The 14,852-nt window shown below is 46.0% G+C and overlaps 1 protein-coding gene across 1 annotated transcript; it reads left to right on the top strand.

Moving 5' to 3' along the window:
• The first annotated feature begins 5,347 nt into the window (after positions 1 to 5,347).
• egr1 (early growth response 1) lies at positions 5,348 to 9,491 on the top strand. The gene is made up of 2 exons (XM_035161795.2): positions 5,348 to 6,107; positions 6,926 to 9,491. The coding sequence occupies exons 1-2, from the start codon at positions 5,897 to 5,899 to the stop codon at positions 8,242 to 8,244; spliced, it is 1,530 nt and encodes a 509-aa protein (XP_035017686.1). The 5' UTR covers positions 5,348 to 5,896; the 3' UTR covers positions 8,245 to 9,491.
• The last annotated feature ends 5,361 nt before the right edge of the window (positions 9,492 to 14,852 follow it).

Here is a 14,852-nt window from a genome sequence, read left to right as displayed (position 1 = left end):
TCAGAGAGGAAAAGATAAAAACCAAACCATCACCCCTGTCTTGCCATTCTCTCAATAAACGTCAGGGGCCAAGGAGTGAGCCAGGGTGACGGCGTTGAATGTCTGATGCAATAATAAACCCTCACTGTGTAGAGCTGCTCCTCCACATAAACAGATGTGGACTGGCGGGGCTCCACCTGACTGTGGACTAAAGTAAAGTTGAAATTCCTGACAAAAATCTGAAGACTGGAGTCAAATGAAAACAGGTCTGTGAGCCGGGATGCTTTCTGTCTGTGCCGAGAATTCATGCATGAGTCACACCCAAACGGTTCTCTTAAGACAGCATACCAGTTGTGGCTCAGTCTGGACACCGAGGCCACATCTCTCTGCCTCCCCGTCACTCTCTCGTCTCGCTCTCTGACCGTATGGACGTCAGCAGTGTGAAGAGCGGTCAGTTTTAGTCGCCTCAGTCAATCAGAAAATAAGGATTTTGTCCCGGTGCAATAAGGCACAACTCGGCAGTTCCCTGCCTGGTTTTCATGTACACAAACTGACTGACAGAGGACGAGGCTGCTTCACTGTTACACGTGTTCAACTTGAGAAAGACTAGAGAAGATTGTGCTTCAGGGAAAAGCTTTGTACCGTCTGGCTGTGTCTCCGGTACAGTTTGTACAAAGACTCAGAAGAGGCTAATCGTATCTCTTATCAATCAATACCAGCACAACAGGTGGCTGTACTTATCTAGGTGGATAAAACTCAATAGCATTTTAAAATTCAATACTTAGTGGCCTCAGTGCTCATTGATCCTTCATTTGATCTTCTAATGCACCACATTCTCAAGCACCACAGAGTACCCTGAGCAGTGAGGATGCTGCACACATATGACCTATTAAACATCCGTTCGTGTCTTGCCACCCATGGATTATGGTATACACAAATCAGATAAACACAAAATAAGCGTTTGCTTTAAATGTTATTCGTTACTGCACTTTGGCGGCCGCGTTGTGTGGGGAAGCCCCATTTTTATTTCAAAGTGCTACCGGTGACTCATCGAGAGCTAAAAGGTCAGGGGTCGGATCCTTTGTCACAAGCATCAAACAAACAGGCTGGGGATTCAGTGACTCACACGTCCTCTGGGACGCTGCGGCGGCGGTTTGGGGTGGGCTTTGTGCTGTGTTTGGTAATTGTCTCTCTGTCACCTTCCACCTTCGGGAGGCAACAACAGGCAGATAAGCAGATAGAGCGGCTATTCGTTTGCCGGGCTCCTGTTTCTGTGTGATACGCTAACGCCGAGCCTGCTCTGCGGCCTGGGGCTTGATTCGACAGGGAGGGACGCCTTCAGTGACTGTGAAGTGCGAGCAGGTTGTTTTTCATACTCGTCACCAGAGCCTGAAGCTTTAGTAGGTCAACTCCTACCGTAAAAGAAAACGTGTGATCTTGCCCACGGCGTAATTATACGCCGCTAAAACAAGGCCTGACATTCCACAGTGGCATTCCTGGACTACTCTGAACGGAGTAAAAACTGTCTGACTGCTTCAGAGCAGCAACAGGTGGTGTGGTGTATTCTTCTGCCTTGTATTGTAACGCACTGTTAGATTTCAGTAAGCGGGTCAAGGTTTATGACGACTGGAGGTCAAGGAGTCAAGTATTTTAACAGACACACAGTACACCGAATATCTTTATCGATGGCAGTTTCCAGAATCCTTTTAGATTCATCTGTCTTTTCATGCACGCCAATTAGTGCAGAGACTTTCTGTGACCCCTCTGCCCTGCCAGTTTCCTCCACGTCTTCGATAGATTTTACCCTTCTCACGCCAGTTCGTCTTTTCCCAGGCACATCTCACTCCGCGTGAAAAAGGTCAGGCTGCACACTTCTGCTAGCGTCACCGTAAAAGCTGGGAGAAAAATGACATTTATCAAATACCCTCATATCATGCTCTCTCCTTCTCTCCCCATCGTTCCGTGACCACGGGCTAATATTCAGCCTGTCACTCTGGCCGAGACGATCAGGCCTCCACGCTTCTCCCATTTAATTATCCGCCCTCCTTGTGTGTTATACAGGCCCCATGCACATCCAGGCCACCTCTCATTTTTTATCATCGTGAAATCCACCGCCCTCGCCCCCATCCCACTTGTTAAAACAAAACCATGATGGCTGCGGTCTGTGCTTCGAAACACCCAGGTCTGGCATCTTTCTCTCTCGCTGTCATTTCATTATCTCGCCATCCCCGTCTCCTCTGTCAATTATGTAACACCCAGGCTCTAGTAACTGTCATCATCCACCTTCTAATCTTGGTCCGCCCATCATGGGAGCACACCATGCTGAACACACCTGTATGCTAATGGGGAGGGATTACATCACTGGATCGTGTGGGTGCCCGAGAAGGTGTGGCGTGGGAGCGGGTGTGTCTGTCTGTCTGTCTGTCTGTCTGTCGTCCTGTCTGTCGTCCTGTCTCACTGACTGCCTGGCACCGACTGCTGAAAAATGCCAGCACAAAGCTTGGTATTTGCTCCCACGTACAGCACGTGGGTGTGAGGATTCTCTCTCTGTATTTTCTATTTTTCCATCGCCCTCATCCATCCTTCCCACCTTCTCCATCTCTATTTCGCAACCTGCCTCCATCTCCTTGCTATCTATATATCTCATCGTCCTCTCTCCCCTTTCCCTTTATTGTTGTGTTCCAACTCCTAGCTCTTCCACCTCCTCCTCCTCCTCCTCCTCCTCTTTCTTTTGGCTTCCCTATCTACTTCATTGACTTTTCACAGTGGCAGATTGGAGCATGATTAAATATTAACCAGTGCTCGTGCAGGGTTTGTGTGTGTGTGTGTGTGTGTGTATGAGAACAGGGGCGTGGTGGCTGTGTAGGTAATGGGAGAGCCTTCCGTTCTCTCTGGCTGGCAGCGTGTTGCAGTTTGATCAGACGAGGACTCCTCTTGCTGGTTTGTGTGGGCAGCAGTGGGGAACACACCGAGGAGAGTGAACCGGCCGACCCAAACGCACGCACACACAAACATGCAACAGCGTACTACGCACATCATAAGTATCTACATCCACACGCCCACAGACTCATTCTCCTTCCTCTGCCCTTACAGCATCTGGCTTCCACCTCCTCCATGCATCAGAGTGAAGGGAGGCCCAAACAACCACTGTGAACTGTTTATCATCTTTATTACTTTATTACTTTTCTGAGAGTTTTCCCTAACCTGATTTTATTACATTGTCATCAGATGATGAGTTCTCTCCTCTGCTCTACACTGCTCTTTCTTCTTTGCCTTGCCGCAAATTTATCGACCGTGGTAACTGATGCATGTTGGCAGTGGTAGATGCAGACAGGATTTTGGATTTGGTGTCACCGCGTCACAAACAGAGACGCTTCGTGTAACTCACCATCGTGGTCTGTCCTCTGGTTTCCTTTGCAATGTGACAGGAGTGGCATTTCACTCCCTGGAAAACAAAATGTAAGCTCTAGTTTTAAAAGTGTGTTGTGTGTGCAGCGGGAGCACCATTTTCCTCCTGAAATACAACACCGCCGCGCAGTGCCACATGCCTTCAAAAGTGATTAGGTTGGATCATTTATACGTATCTTACAGTATGAATAAACAACATTACACATTCTCCAGCTGCGCCCTCTACTTCAGGCTTATTTGGATTTTGTGAAGGAGCCTGTGCTCCAGATCATCCATAATATATGACAGAATTTTGCTATCAGTCTAATGGGGGTAAACAGAGAGACTTGCCAGAGGCTGAATGGGAAATGCCTGCGAGAGAATGCAATTCAGTAAAGACCAAAAACCTACTGTGTGTACCTGTATTATGTTTTATCTATCGATCTATCTGTCTATCTATCTGTCTATCTGTCTATCTGTCTATCTGTCTGTCTGTCTGTCTGTCTGTCTGTCTGTCTGTCTGTCAATGTGTATTCCTCAGCCAACATGTTTGCATAACTTTGGATACTAATAATAATAGCAATAATGATAATTATATTATTAATAAATAAATAAACACCTGTAGCTCCAGCTTTACAGTCAGTAGACTTTGATCGGGGAGCCTCACCTGCTCCGCCCTCTCCAACGCACCAGCGGCATCTCTCTTTTTTCCGCTCTGTCTCTCCCTTCTCTCCCTCCCTCCCTCCCTCCCTCCCTCTCTCTCGGGCCACAGTGTCCTGCCCACGATGTTTCCCAATGAGCTTTGCTCGCGTATAGATCCAGTCGGCACCGAGGGAAACACATTGATTTCCAGTCAGCAGCCAGCGAGGAGCGCTTGGCGCGCCGGCCGACGCGGGAGCAGCCGGGGGAGAACATCGGTATCCCGCAGGCGTCCTGGCAGCTGTGCGCAGCGTTGTTAATGCGGCCCATTAGGCGCTGAGTGGCAGAGAGATCCCCCGAATATTGAGCCGGGGACACCCCTCAATTAGACGGATCGCCCCGCACCTCGTCAGCATCCGCGGCTATCTGTTCTCATTAATCAATGACACGGCCCGGAGAGATGGAAAGTTAATTCACAGGAAGTTTGGAAGCAGACTGCAGAGTTTGCACACTCTTATATTTTTAGGCTCTTAGTCCCAGAAAACGGGCCACTCTCACTTAGTGTTTAGAAATCAATGTAGAATATCGGTAAATTAGTCTCAATCAATAAACCAATATACACAGATATGCACGGGACTACCGTTTCCAACAACAACACGACATGGAAATGATGTTCCAGGCTTAACATGAAAGAGCAAAGTCGCTCTTTAAAATCAACTCATATTATCTCTGCTTGTTGTGGTTGAAAATAAATGTTTAATATCACGACTGGACAGCGTTTGTCGCTGAAGCGTCCCGTTGTCTCCAGCAGTGAGAACACGCTGCAGTTAAGTTGGTGTCTCGGTCATGAGAGTGCGGCCGAATCCTGAGTGTTTCAGCTCAGGCTGTGTTGCACTGAGCTGCTGACATGAGTTATTGTGAGCGCTGGACATGATTTGCGCTCCAGTCTCTCATTCAGTGCCAAGCAGCGATCAGCGCTGCCTCAGGAAGCTCCAAATAAGGACAGGGAAATGGAAACCCACCGGAATAGCTCCTTATGTAGTCACGACCTTATAAGGCACGGCGGAGCAGAGCTTTCCGGCAGCGGCGCAGCCTGCTGCACAGATGGGAAACCCAAATCAAATCTACGGGGCGACGGGGAGAGCGCGAGAATTATGCCGCTGTCTGGAGCGGCGGCTCTGCTATGAAGGCACATTGATTGTGGAGCGGGGAAGAGCGGCGTTGTCTCCGCAATTTACTGCGAGAGCTTAATATAAAGTCTCTCTCTCTTCTTTCCCCCCAGGCCGGCGTCATGTGTCCTCCACTGCAGTGCCTAAATATGGGCTTCCTCCTCTCCAAATATGGACATCTACGTCACGGCAGGAGGGTATAAAAGGAGCGGGGAAACCTCTGAGCTCAGAGAGAGCCCTGAGAGCCCAGAGCAGCAACTGTTAGAGCAGAGCTAGATAGAGAAACACACTCCCTGACTGAGACACATCACACCAAAAGTACAAAAGTCCATTCAAAACAACATCCGTCCAAGAAGGTCAAAACCTGATTGGAAAAGTAATTTTGATACAGAGGAAAAAAAAAAATCAAGATTAATTCTGTTGATTAATTTTGATGAATCTTAGGGAATGAGTTCAAAGGACACTTTTGATTTTTTCTGAAAAGACAAGTGGATCTTTACTCATCTCTGAGAGAAACAGGAAAGCAAGAGGACAACTGGAGAACGAGAGCGAGACAGAGCAACAGCATCTTCCTCGGCATCAGCAGAAGTGTGCTGCGCTCCCTGAGCTGGGCTAAGTGACTCCTCCACCTGCGAGGCACCAGCGTGCACCCAGCCTCCCTGCACTCTTCAGCAACAGCTTCCAGTACAGCCTCAGCCCTGCAGCTCCAGTGTCAGCAGAGGATGGCTGCAGCCAAGACCGAGATGATCTTACCAACCCTGCAGATCTCAGAGCCCCTGAGCTTCCCCCACTCGCCCATGGATAACTACCCCAAGCTGGAGGAGGTGATGATGCTGAGCTCGGCAGGCACCCCCTTCCTCAACGCCTCCGCACCCGAAGGTGCAGGCTTTGGCTCCGGGGATCCAGGAGATCACTACGACCACCTTGCTGGAGGTAAGAGATGGAGATTTGCCTCTTGTTTTTTATGCTGCATGTACAGCTGAGATACATATTAGATCAGCTGCTGTTACAATAATGCAAGTTATTATTTATTTTGTTATGAATTATCATTATCAGAAGTGATGATACACAGCTAATATAATTTTCTTGTTACAAGTCTATCAAAATGTTTTTGTATTATGTCATGCGGTGAGAAATGTCATAATCAAAGTGGAAGATAAAATTATAGATACATCAAAAAGTAAATTCAAATAAAATCAATACATTATACGTCAACAAATATAGGTTGAAATTAAACTAATTTAAAAATAAAATACCAGACTGTATTTATCGATAGTTTGAAATCCCTGTCGACTCTCTGAGGAGTTAAACACTACTCAGTCACCGCTTGCCTTCAGACACTCCTACAGCTCAATTCAAATTGCATTCCTAAAACCAGCTGAACTGCAGTTTCGGTAATCAATTGCCTCAGGCTCTGTGATGGGCTTCAAGAATGTGTGTGTGTGTGTGTGTGTGTGCAAGACAGGAAGACAGAAAGAGTGAAAGAAAGATCGAGAGAGTGTGAGCAGACGAAAATGCAAGCCTAGAAAGCTTGCACAGCAGCTCTGGTTGAGGTTTGGATGAGACAGTTTTCGAGTTGAGGGGGAAAGAGTTTAGTTGGAGGGGGTTTCTCTGCGTGGGCACCGGACAGATCTGTCCCAGAAGAGAGGGGTGACACACTGTCCACCACTCTGGCAGGATTCCCCCTCTCCCTCCCTCTGTATATTGACAGTTTGATTAATGCCTCTCCTCTCTCTCTGTGCTCCCTGCAGATACGTTACCTGATATCCCCTTCAATTGTGAGAAGTCGGTGGCTGACCAGACCTACGCCACTCAGAGGCTGCCCCCCATCTCTTACACCGGCCGCTTCACGCTGGAGCCCGCCAGCAGCTGCAGCAACAGTCTCTGGGCAGAGCCCATCTTGGGCCTGTTCACTGGTCTGATGAGCAATGTTGCCTCCAGCTCCAGCTCTTCCTCAGTTGCCTCACAAACCACCATGTCCACCTCTTCATCTGCCCTGTCCTCCACTTCCTCCTCTTCTACCTCTTCCTCATCTCAGAGCTCCAGCCTCAGCTCCTCCATTCACCACAGCGAGCCCAACCCAATCTACTCAGCCGCCCCAACCTACTCCAGTCCCAACTCTGACATCTTCCCAGACTCGGGCCAGGTTTTTCCCGGTTCGGCAGGATCAGTGCAGTACCCTCCCCCTGCCTACCCAAATGGCAAGACCTGTGGCACCAGCTTCCCCGTGCCCATGATTCCTGACTACCTTTTCCCCCAGCAGCAGGGAGAGATCTGCCTGGTGCCCCCTGACCAAAAGCCCTTCCAGAGTCAGTCAAGTCAGCCCTCCCTCACTCCTCTGTCCACCATCAAGGCCTTTGCCACCCAAACTGGCTCCCAGGACTTAAAGAGTGTCTACCAGTCTCAGCTGATTAAGCCCAGCCGTATGCGCAAGTACCCCACCCGGCCAAGCAAGACACCCCCACACGAGAGGCCCTATGCCTGCCCCGTGGAGACCTGCGACCGTCGCTTCTCACGCTCCGATGAGCTGACACGACATATTCGCATCCACACAGGACAGAAACCCTTCCAGTGCCGTATCTGCATGCGCAACTTCAGCCGCAGCGACCACCTGACAACACACATTCGCACTCACACTGGTGAGAAGCCCTTCGCCTGTGAGATCTGCGGACGCAAGTTTGCCCGCAGTGACGAGAGGAAGAGGCACACGAAGATCCACCTACGGCAGAAGGACAAGAAAGCAGAGAAGGCAGGGGCAGTGGTGGTGACAGCAGCGCCGGTGCCAGCCGCTTCACCTGCCTCCAGCTACCCCTCTCCCATCACCTCCTACCCTTCTCCTGTGTCCTCTTACCCCTCTCCAGTCACCTCTTGCTACTCCTCTCCCATCCACACTTCCTATCCATCTCCTTCCGTGGCTACCACCTATCCATCGGTGTCAATGTCCTTTCAGTCTCATATCGGCTCCTCCTTCCCCTCCTCTATCACTTCCAACATCTACAGCTCCCCCGTCCCCACCCCGCTATCAGACATGCAGACCACTCTCTCCCCAAGGACAATCGAGATCTGCTAAGAAAGAGCAAAGACAAAAACTTTTTTTAAGGCTCTCCGCACCTCCTCTTCCTTAAGGTTCTTTGAGGGGAAAGAAATCAGCATCAAAAGACTTTGCTTTCCCTTCCAAAAAGCACTTTTCTGTCTGCTCCCTGTGCAGTGTTAGGTGAATCTTGAGATTTACCTGAAAGAGAGAAAAAAGACACATGTCAAGGACTGGGCAAAGACAATAGAAGTAAAACAAATGCAGCACTTCAAATGCAAAAGGGACTCAACTGATAGAGAGTAGAAACCGCTACTGACGCGTCTCTACTGCTACTCAGAAACCAAGAGAAAAACAGGTTGCCAGCAGTTGTGGTGCTGAGGCACGTTCGCCCTTGCAGGCACTCATACAGTACAAAAGACATTGAATAATATACATAACCTACCATATATGTATATTGTACATGTGCCATGTTTCGTTTTTTATCATTCTTTGGTACCATTGATGTGAAAAATGATTTGCATATTTGCATTGTATTATTTGAAGTGAGCAGGGCCATATTTTCTACATTCTTTCTCTATTATGTAGTGATGATGCTGTGATACGTTTTGACATTGTTTGAAAAAAAAGCACTTAAGTATTCAAGCATGAGTAAGAGTGATGTTAGTTTCTGTTTGTAAATATCATCCACTGGTACTATCTCTTTCTCTCTTTCTCACATGTGACATATCGCTCAGTTATATGGAAAACTAGAGAAAAGGAAAAAAAAAACATCTTAAAAAAAATTAACAAGACAAACGCTCCCGTTATTTGGTGCCTTTTGTGAAGCCTTGCTGATGTTGTGACTCGGCTGCGCGCGCGAGAGAGGATGCGCTGCATCTCGCCTTAAGGGTTGAGGGAATATTTTTGTTACAGAATGTAAGTCATAGTCAGAGGGAGGACAAGGGACGAGCTCTGAGGGCACCGCTTCATTTCATTAGAATGTAAGCAAAAAAAGGAGACAAATTATAAAGTATATTTTTGTAAAACTGAAATGTAAATATCCACATCTTCAAGAGCTGGAATGTTGAAGTTACCTACTGAGTAGGCATGGGATTCTTTTGTATGTTATATACATGCAGTTCATTATTTTGTGGTTATCTTTATTTTGTATTTGTGTTTGTTAAAACAAGTGACTGTTTCTGGCTTCTAAACACATTGAATGCGCTTAACTGCCAATGGGATATTTGGTGTACAAGATATCCTCCCAGAAATGAAATATAAATAAAAATATGAATATATATGTATATTTGTTTTCATACTTTATTGTTCGACTTTGAAAATTATTTCCTTTGGTGCTTTTCACCGTTTCATAGAGCGACATTCCTTCATCACATTAAAACATCACATCCCTCGTTTCGTCGAGCACATCCCTCGTACGTGAGCATCGAACTCCATCATCTCACATGTTAATTGTATGCAGATTATTAGTGGGTTTAAATTGCAACTTCACATCACAGAGATCCACCCTTTAATATGAGGAAAATCTGCAGAGTTTAATCTCGTGAAAACTCTCCATTTCAATCACTGTTCTCCAACTGAACCCTGTATTAATGATAACACTAACGCATGACTCCCATGCCTATAAACACTGAAGATGAGGGATCCTTATCGAGATCCAACATGCTCTTGAAGATATTAAGCTTATCTAAATTCCCATTTCATTTGAGATTGTACGATACGCACTGGCCCTCACTGTTGAGTACACAGACTTACAGCAATTTGATCTTTAGGCAATACGGTAAAAATATAAAAATGTTCCTCCTCTGTATGCTGCTGGAGAAATTATTTCTGGAGCGAGATATCTTATACAGACTGTGCTTATACATGCACAGGGTTATTTTCACAGGGTGCAGGTGAAATCCATCACACGGTAATTACCTTCTTTTTCCATAAATGCGGTGGGCGAGATGCTGTCACCTCATAGTGAATGAGCTGTAACACACAATTGGGCAATATCTGTGTAGGTTAGGCTGAATTGTTGCATGGGTGCAGCTGAGCAGAGTGGCCCTGAAGGTTTAACCGCTGTTTCTTTTGGTTTTTCAAGCAGAATATAATAACAGCTTTGTCGCACCATCATTATTCATCTGTTACTGTTCCCTAGGCAAGGAATTCTTGCTCCACGTTTGAGTATGAAAATATAGCGGCTCGGGTTTTTTAGCCTGTGTAGACAAGAACCCTCCTTTTTTTTTCTCGGGAAGCTTCAGTGTAATTTTGTGTTGTGAAATGCACAAACCAAAATACTCACAAATGCAAACACAGCTAAAATAGAAAGCGGGAAAACAAGTAGAGGAGAATGATGGAGGGGAAGGGAAAATAATTACAATAATTGGTCTCCTGATCCCAAATTGACTTTCTAAATTGGGTCTGATGAGTTGTGTGTGTTTGCGCGCACATGTATGCAGACATCTTTGTTGAATATACACAGTGACTGTCTATAGACTGACTAATGCAGTTGCTTCCTGCTGCTGTAGGCATGTGTGAGTGTTGCTGTTTTTCTGTGGTTAAAGCTCGGTGACAAATCTACCTGGACACCAGCCTCTTCTGTGCTGACACATTGTGCTGAGTGTGTGTGTGTGTGTGTGTGTGTGTGTGTGTGTGTGTGTGTGTGTGTGTGTGTGTGTGTGTGTGTGTGTGTGTGTGTGTGTATATATAAACATTTCAGATGATACAGCAAAAGGAGGTAAAAAAATATCAGTAGATAGCAACAATGGTCAATTTTTCAGAATGAAATCTACACAATTACTAAAATTTTTGGAAATAACTGAAACACACATAAGAGGATATACTCAGTGAGTCACAAAACCACAAATCGGCACTGTGGTTGATTTCTATCTAGAGGTGAATTTGTTAAATAAATAATAATATTCTCTAGTTAGAAGAACATCCAGCTCTTTTGGGGGCAGATCTCAAACCTCCTTGTGTGGCTTAAAGTCCTGAAATCTCTCATTTCCTGTCATTGTTTACGGCATTATTTTGGTCCCTGGCTGCAAATCAAGAGCCATTCAGTAGCTTTTGCATCAGAACTTTCTCATAGTACCACGCAGCTTTAAGGAAAGTCTTTTTACTCAATGTGTAAACCACAGACTGGAGCTCTCGCAGCTCTTTCTCATGTTCAGGGACTTTATTTCAACCAGTTTGTCACAGTCCATAACCGAAATGCTAGAAAGACAGACGGCCAATATCCCTCAGAGTATGAGTATGAGGGATATGTGTTGCCCTTCACATCCTCTGATTCAAGGCTCGTCTACACGAATCAAAGCACCGTGCCCGTTCTGTTTCTGGAGGTGTGAGAGGAGCGCGATATGGAGTCGGGAGTGTATAGTTGAGGCTCAACGGAGCCACCTCATGCGCCCAACGGGCTTTCACATCAAGAGCCCTGCCTTTGTTCAAAAATGTATTTGTTCTCTTATTCTTTTTGGGAACTGTGTAAAGCAAAAAAGGACAAATGGCAGAAAGAACCTCTCTCTCTCCCTCAGCTCTTCATCCCCTTCCCACTACCACCTCTCTCTCTTTCTACCCCTCTCTGTCCCTTTCTCTCTCTCCCTCTTGCATATTTTGCTGGAGATGCTAATGATTCCCCCCCCCTGTATTCTGATGCAAGGTCTGTCTACACTTTTCCCTTTCATCCACATACAAATGTGCTCTTATTGCCTCTTCGCCCTCGGGCCTTTTAAGATGCCTTTTTGAAATATGCCGTTTGATAAGCACATCATTGGCCAAGTCCCCGCAGTGATTAGAGCTCTCTTTAATGTGAACAAGTTAGAAAGTGAATGAGGGGCTCCGGGGCCAGCAGCTAACCGTTTCTCCTCTACTCTCACCCCTTGACATCTCTCAGGATGCTGCGGGAGAGCCCGGCGTCGGACAGGACGACCCGGAACCCGGGCTTAGACACCGCTGGCTGTCCTCCACCCCTCATCTTCTCATGGAGATTAGGCACAGGAGGAGACGCACGGGAGAATCACTGGCACAGAAACACTGTACTGTATGCTGGAAGGCTAGATTCCTGTTCTTTATTACAGGAATGTGACAGGAGGACTGCTCTCTAATGTCTTTTAAATGTGCTCCATTGATCTCGTGTTCAGAGCCTCGCCCTATCTCGCTGGGATGTTTTTTTTTTTAATCTTGCCAATAGGGAGCGCTGAGACAGTCGTCAGGTGCTTTCTCCTGTTCTGCCTTTTGCACTTGACACCTGTTGAGCCTTTGGGGATAAGTGGGTTATATTTAAACTGCTTGATTCTCTGACTCCTCTCAGGCACATTTCAGGTTGATTGCAACATTTACACAGACACAGTCTTCAGGAAACGTGCTCGGCATATCGCAGGTTGAAAGTCAGTCAGAAACTGGAAGTACAAGGGAGAGAACTACACGCGACACGCAGGTCCGTCTTTATTCTTCGCAATGTTTCTGAAATACAGCCGCACCGAACCTGAGATTACAGGTTTGCACATAAAGACTCACAAGCACACAACAGATAATCAAGATGTCACACATTTGTTCTTCTTTTCTTGGCTAAGATGTGTGAAACCTTTGCATGCGTGTTCTCTGCGTCTACCTGTTAAAAAAAAAAAAAACGTGAGACGGAAAAGTAGCACAACTCACAAGCGTCTTTGAAATTATTTGCAGCACCAAAGAGATTTTTAGACGAATCTCTCCTGCAATAATCTACAGGTGTCCTGGCAACTTTAGCTCTGCTTAATAAGCCTTGCTTGTTTGAAGTACATGGCTTTGAACAGACAACAAAACAGTGCATGTTTAAGTACCTCCAGAAGTGACACCTCTTCATCTCAGTATCAAGTACACTACAGCTTTACAAAAGGCACCTGGGTGGCTCTGAAATGCAAACAGGCCCTCATACGTCTTTATGTGTCAAGGCTAGTAAGTGGGCTGAAGTTGTTTTCTTTTCTGTCTGTGAGTCTGACTATCATACGAAATCCCTCAGCAGGGTCTCTGAGGCTGGGTAAATAAATGTAGTCATGCCTCTCAAATGCTTGTCTGTTTTTATCAGAGCGATACATGGTCTGCAGCTGATGGCTTCCTCCTGCACACTGCAGGCTGCTGACGGCAGGAGAAGATCTCGATTACTGAATATTTAAAACAAAAAAAAAATAGTATGGCCCTCAGTAGAGCTCATAGCTCCACCAAGGCCCAACAGTCCCCTTAAATCCAGTCAAGCTGCACCAAATTGCACACACTCACAGATATCAGTCCCCTTAAATATGCCTAATTTTTTCATCAAGATCCATGAATTATTCCCTGTGGATCTCTGAAACAGCCTATATCACAAAGTTAATAATCAGCACCAAAATTGAATGGGTTCCTCCCTTACCCATATTTCATCCTTCCACCAAGTTTTGTGGTAATACATCCAGTAGTTTCTACTTAATCTTGCTTGCAAAAATACAAACCAAGCAACAAACTAGAACGGCACTCAGTAGAGCTCTTACCTCCTCCAAGGCCCGTCAGTCCCCTTATGAAATCACATTTAAATTCACAAGATCAAGATCTTTATTTCGATCAGTACCAAATTATACACTCATAAATATCAGTTCCCTAAACATACCATTTTTTTTTCATCAAAATCCATGAGTTATTCTCTGAGAAATGTCATGAAAAACGCCATATCATTGTTGATGTTTAAGAAAGTGAAAAAAAAAGAAAAAGCCTGCATCTGTCCCCTGATTCTGATCCGAACTTCAATGGATTCTACTTTGGCTCATGTCCCATGTTTCCACCAAGTTTCGTGGAAAATCGTCTGCTTTTGCCTATAAAACATATATACAAACCAACAAATAAACAGACTGGGGTGAAAACATATCCTCCTTGGTGGATGTAATAACGGAGGTCTTTAGATTGGAGACCAGTGTGATTAACTCAGCTCACCATGATTTGTGACATCAGAGGAGAGGTAGATTAGTGGAGCACCGTGCTGCCCTAAATTTAAAGCTAAACTATCAATGATAGCTTGTCCTGCTTTTTTCCTCATGAATTTCTATGACCCATTTTGTTCCACATGAAGCAGTGGGGGTGCATTTCAGGGTCACTGGCTTTGCTTGAACTGCAGTTCAAGAGTTCAGAACAACCACCCAGTTGTCACAACAGCCCAGATTAGAGGTGAGAGATCTATGTGTGCGTCAGTGCATGTGTTTGTGTGTCTGCAGGCTTTGTGGCTCATGAATATCACTCAAACCGATTCTATCAGATTTACCCTTTTATTTACATGTTCCTGGTCATTGAGGCACTTACATAACACCATGAGTACCCTCTATTCATACACTACTGAAGGACACTACAAAATTAATCTTCATACGAAAAACAACCGACCACTTCCCGTGTTCAGATCAGGACAAACCCGTGTCTTAATCTCATACATCAAAAGCTGAGAGAGAGAGACAGAGACCTAATATAAAATCTGTGTCTCTCTCCCCCCCACCCTCCAGATGTGCCCTGCAGTGACTTCACCACCTGTCATTCAAAAGGCGGAGGCCAGGTGTCTGATCCGACACCGCAGCCACCTGTACTGAGAGGCACAGCACTCACACACACACACACAAAGACACACGCGATCCTGTGAGTGGAGTGTTTTTCCACAGTACATCAGAACTGAC

The sequence above is a fragment of the Hippoglossus stenolepis genome, chromosome 7, assembly GCF_022539355.2.
Source record: "Hippoglossus stenolepis isolate QCI-W04-F060 chromosome 7, HSTE1.2, whole genome shotgun sequence".
Lineage (NCBI taxonomy): Eukaryota > Metazoa > Chordata > Actinopteri > Pleuronectiformes > Pleuronectidae > Hippoglossus > Hippoglossus stenolepis.
Note: the sequence above shows the minus strand (reverse complement) of the source record. Positions and strands in the feature narration are given on the sequence as shown.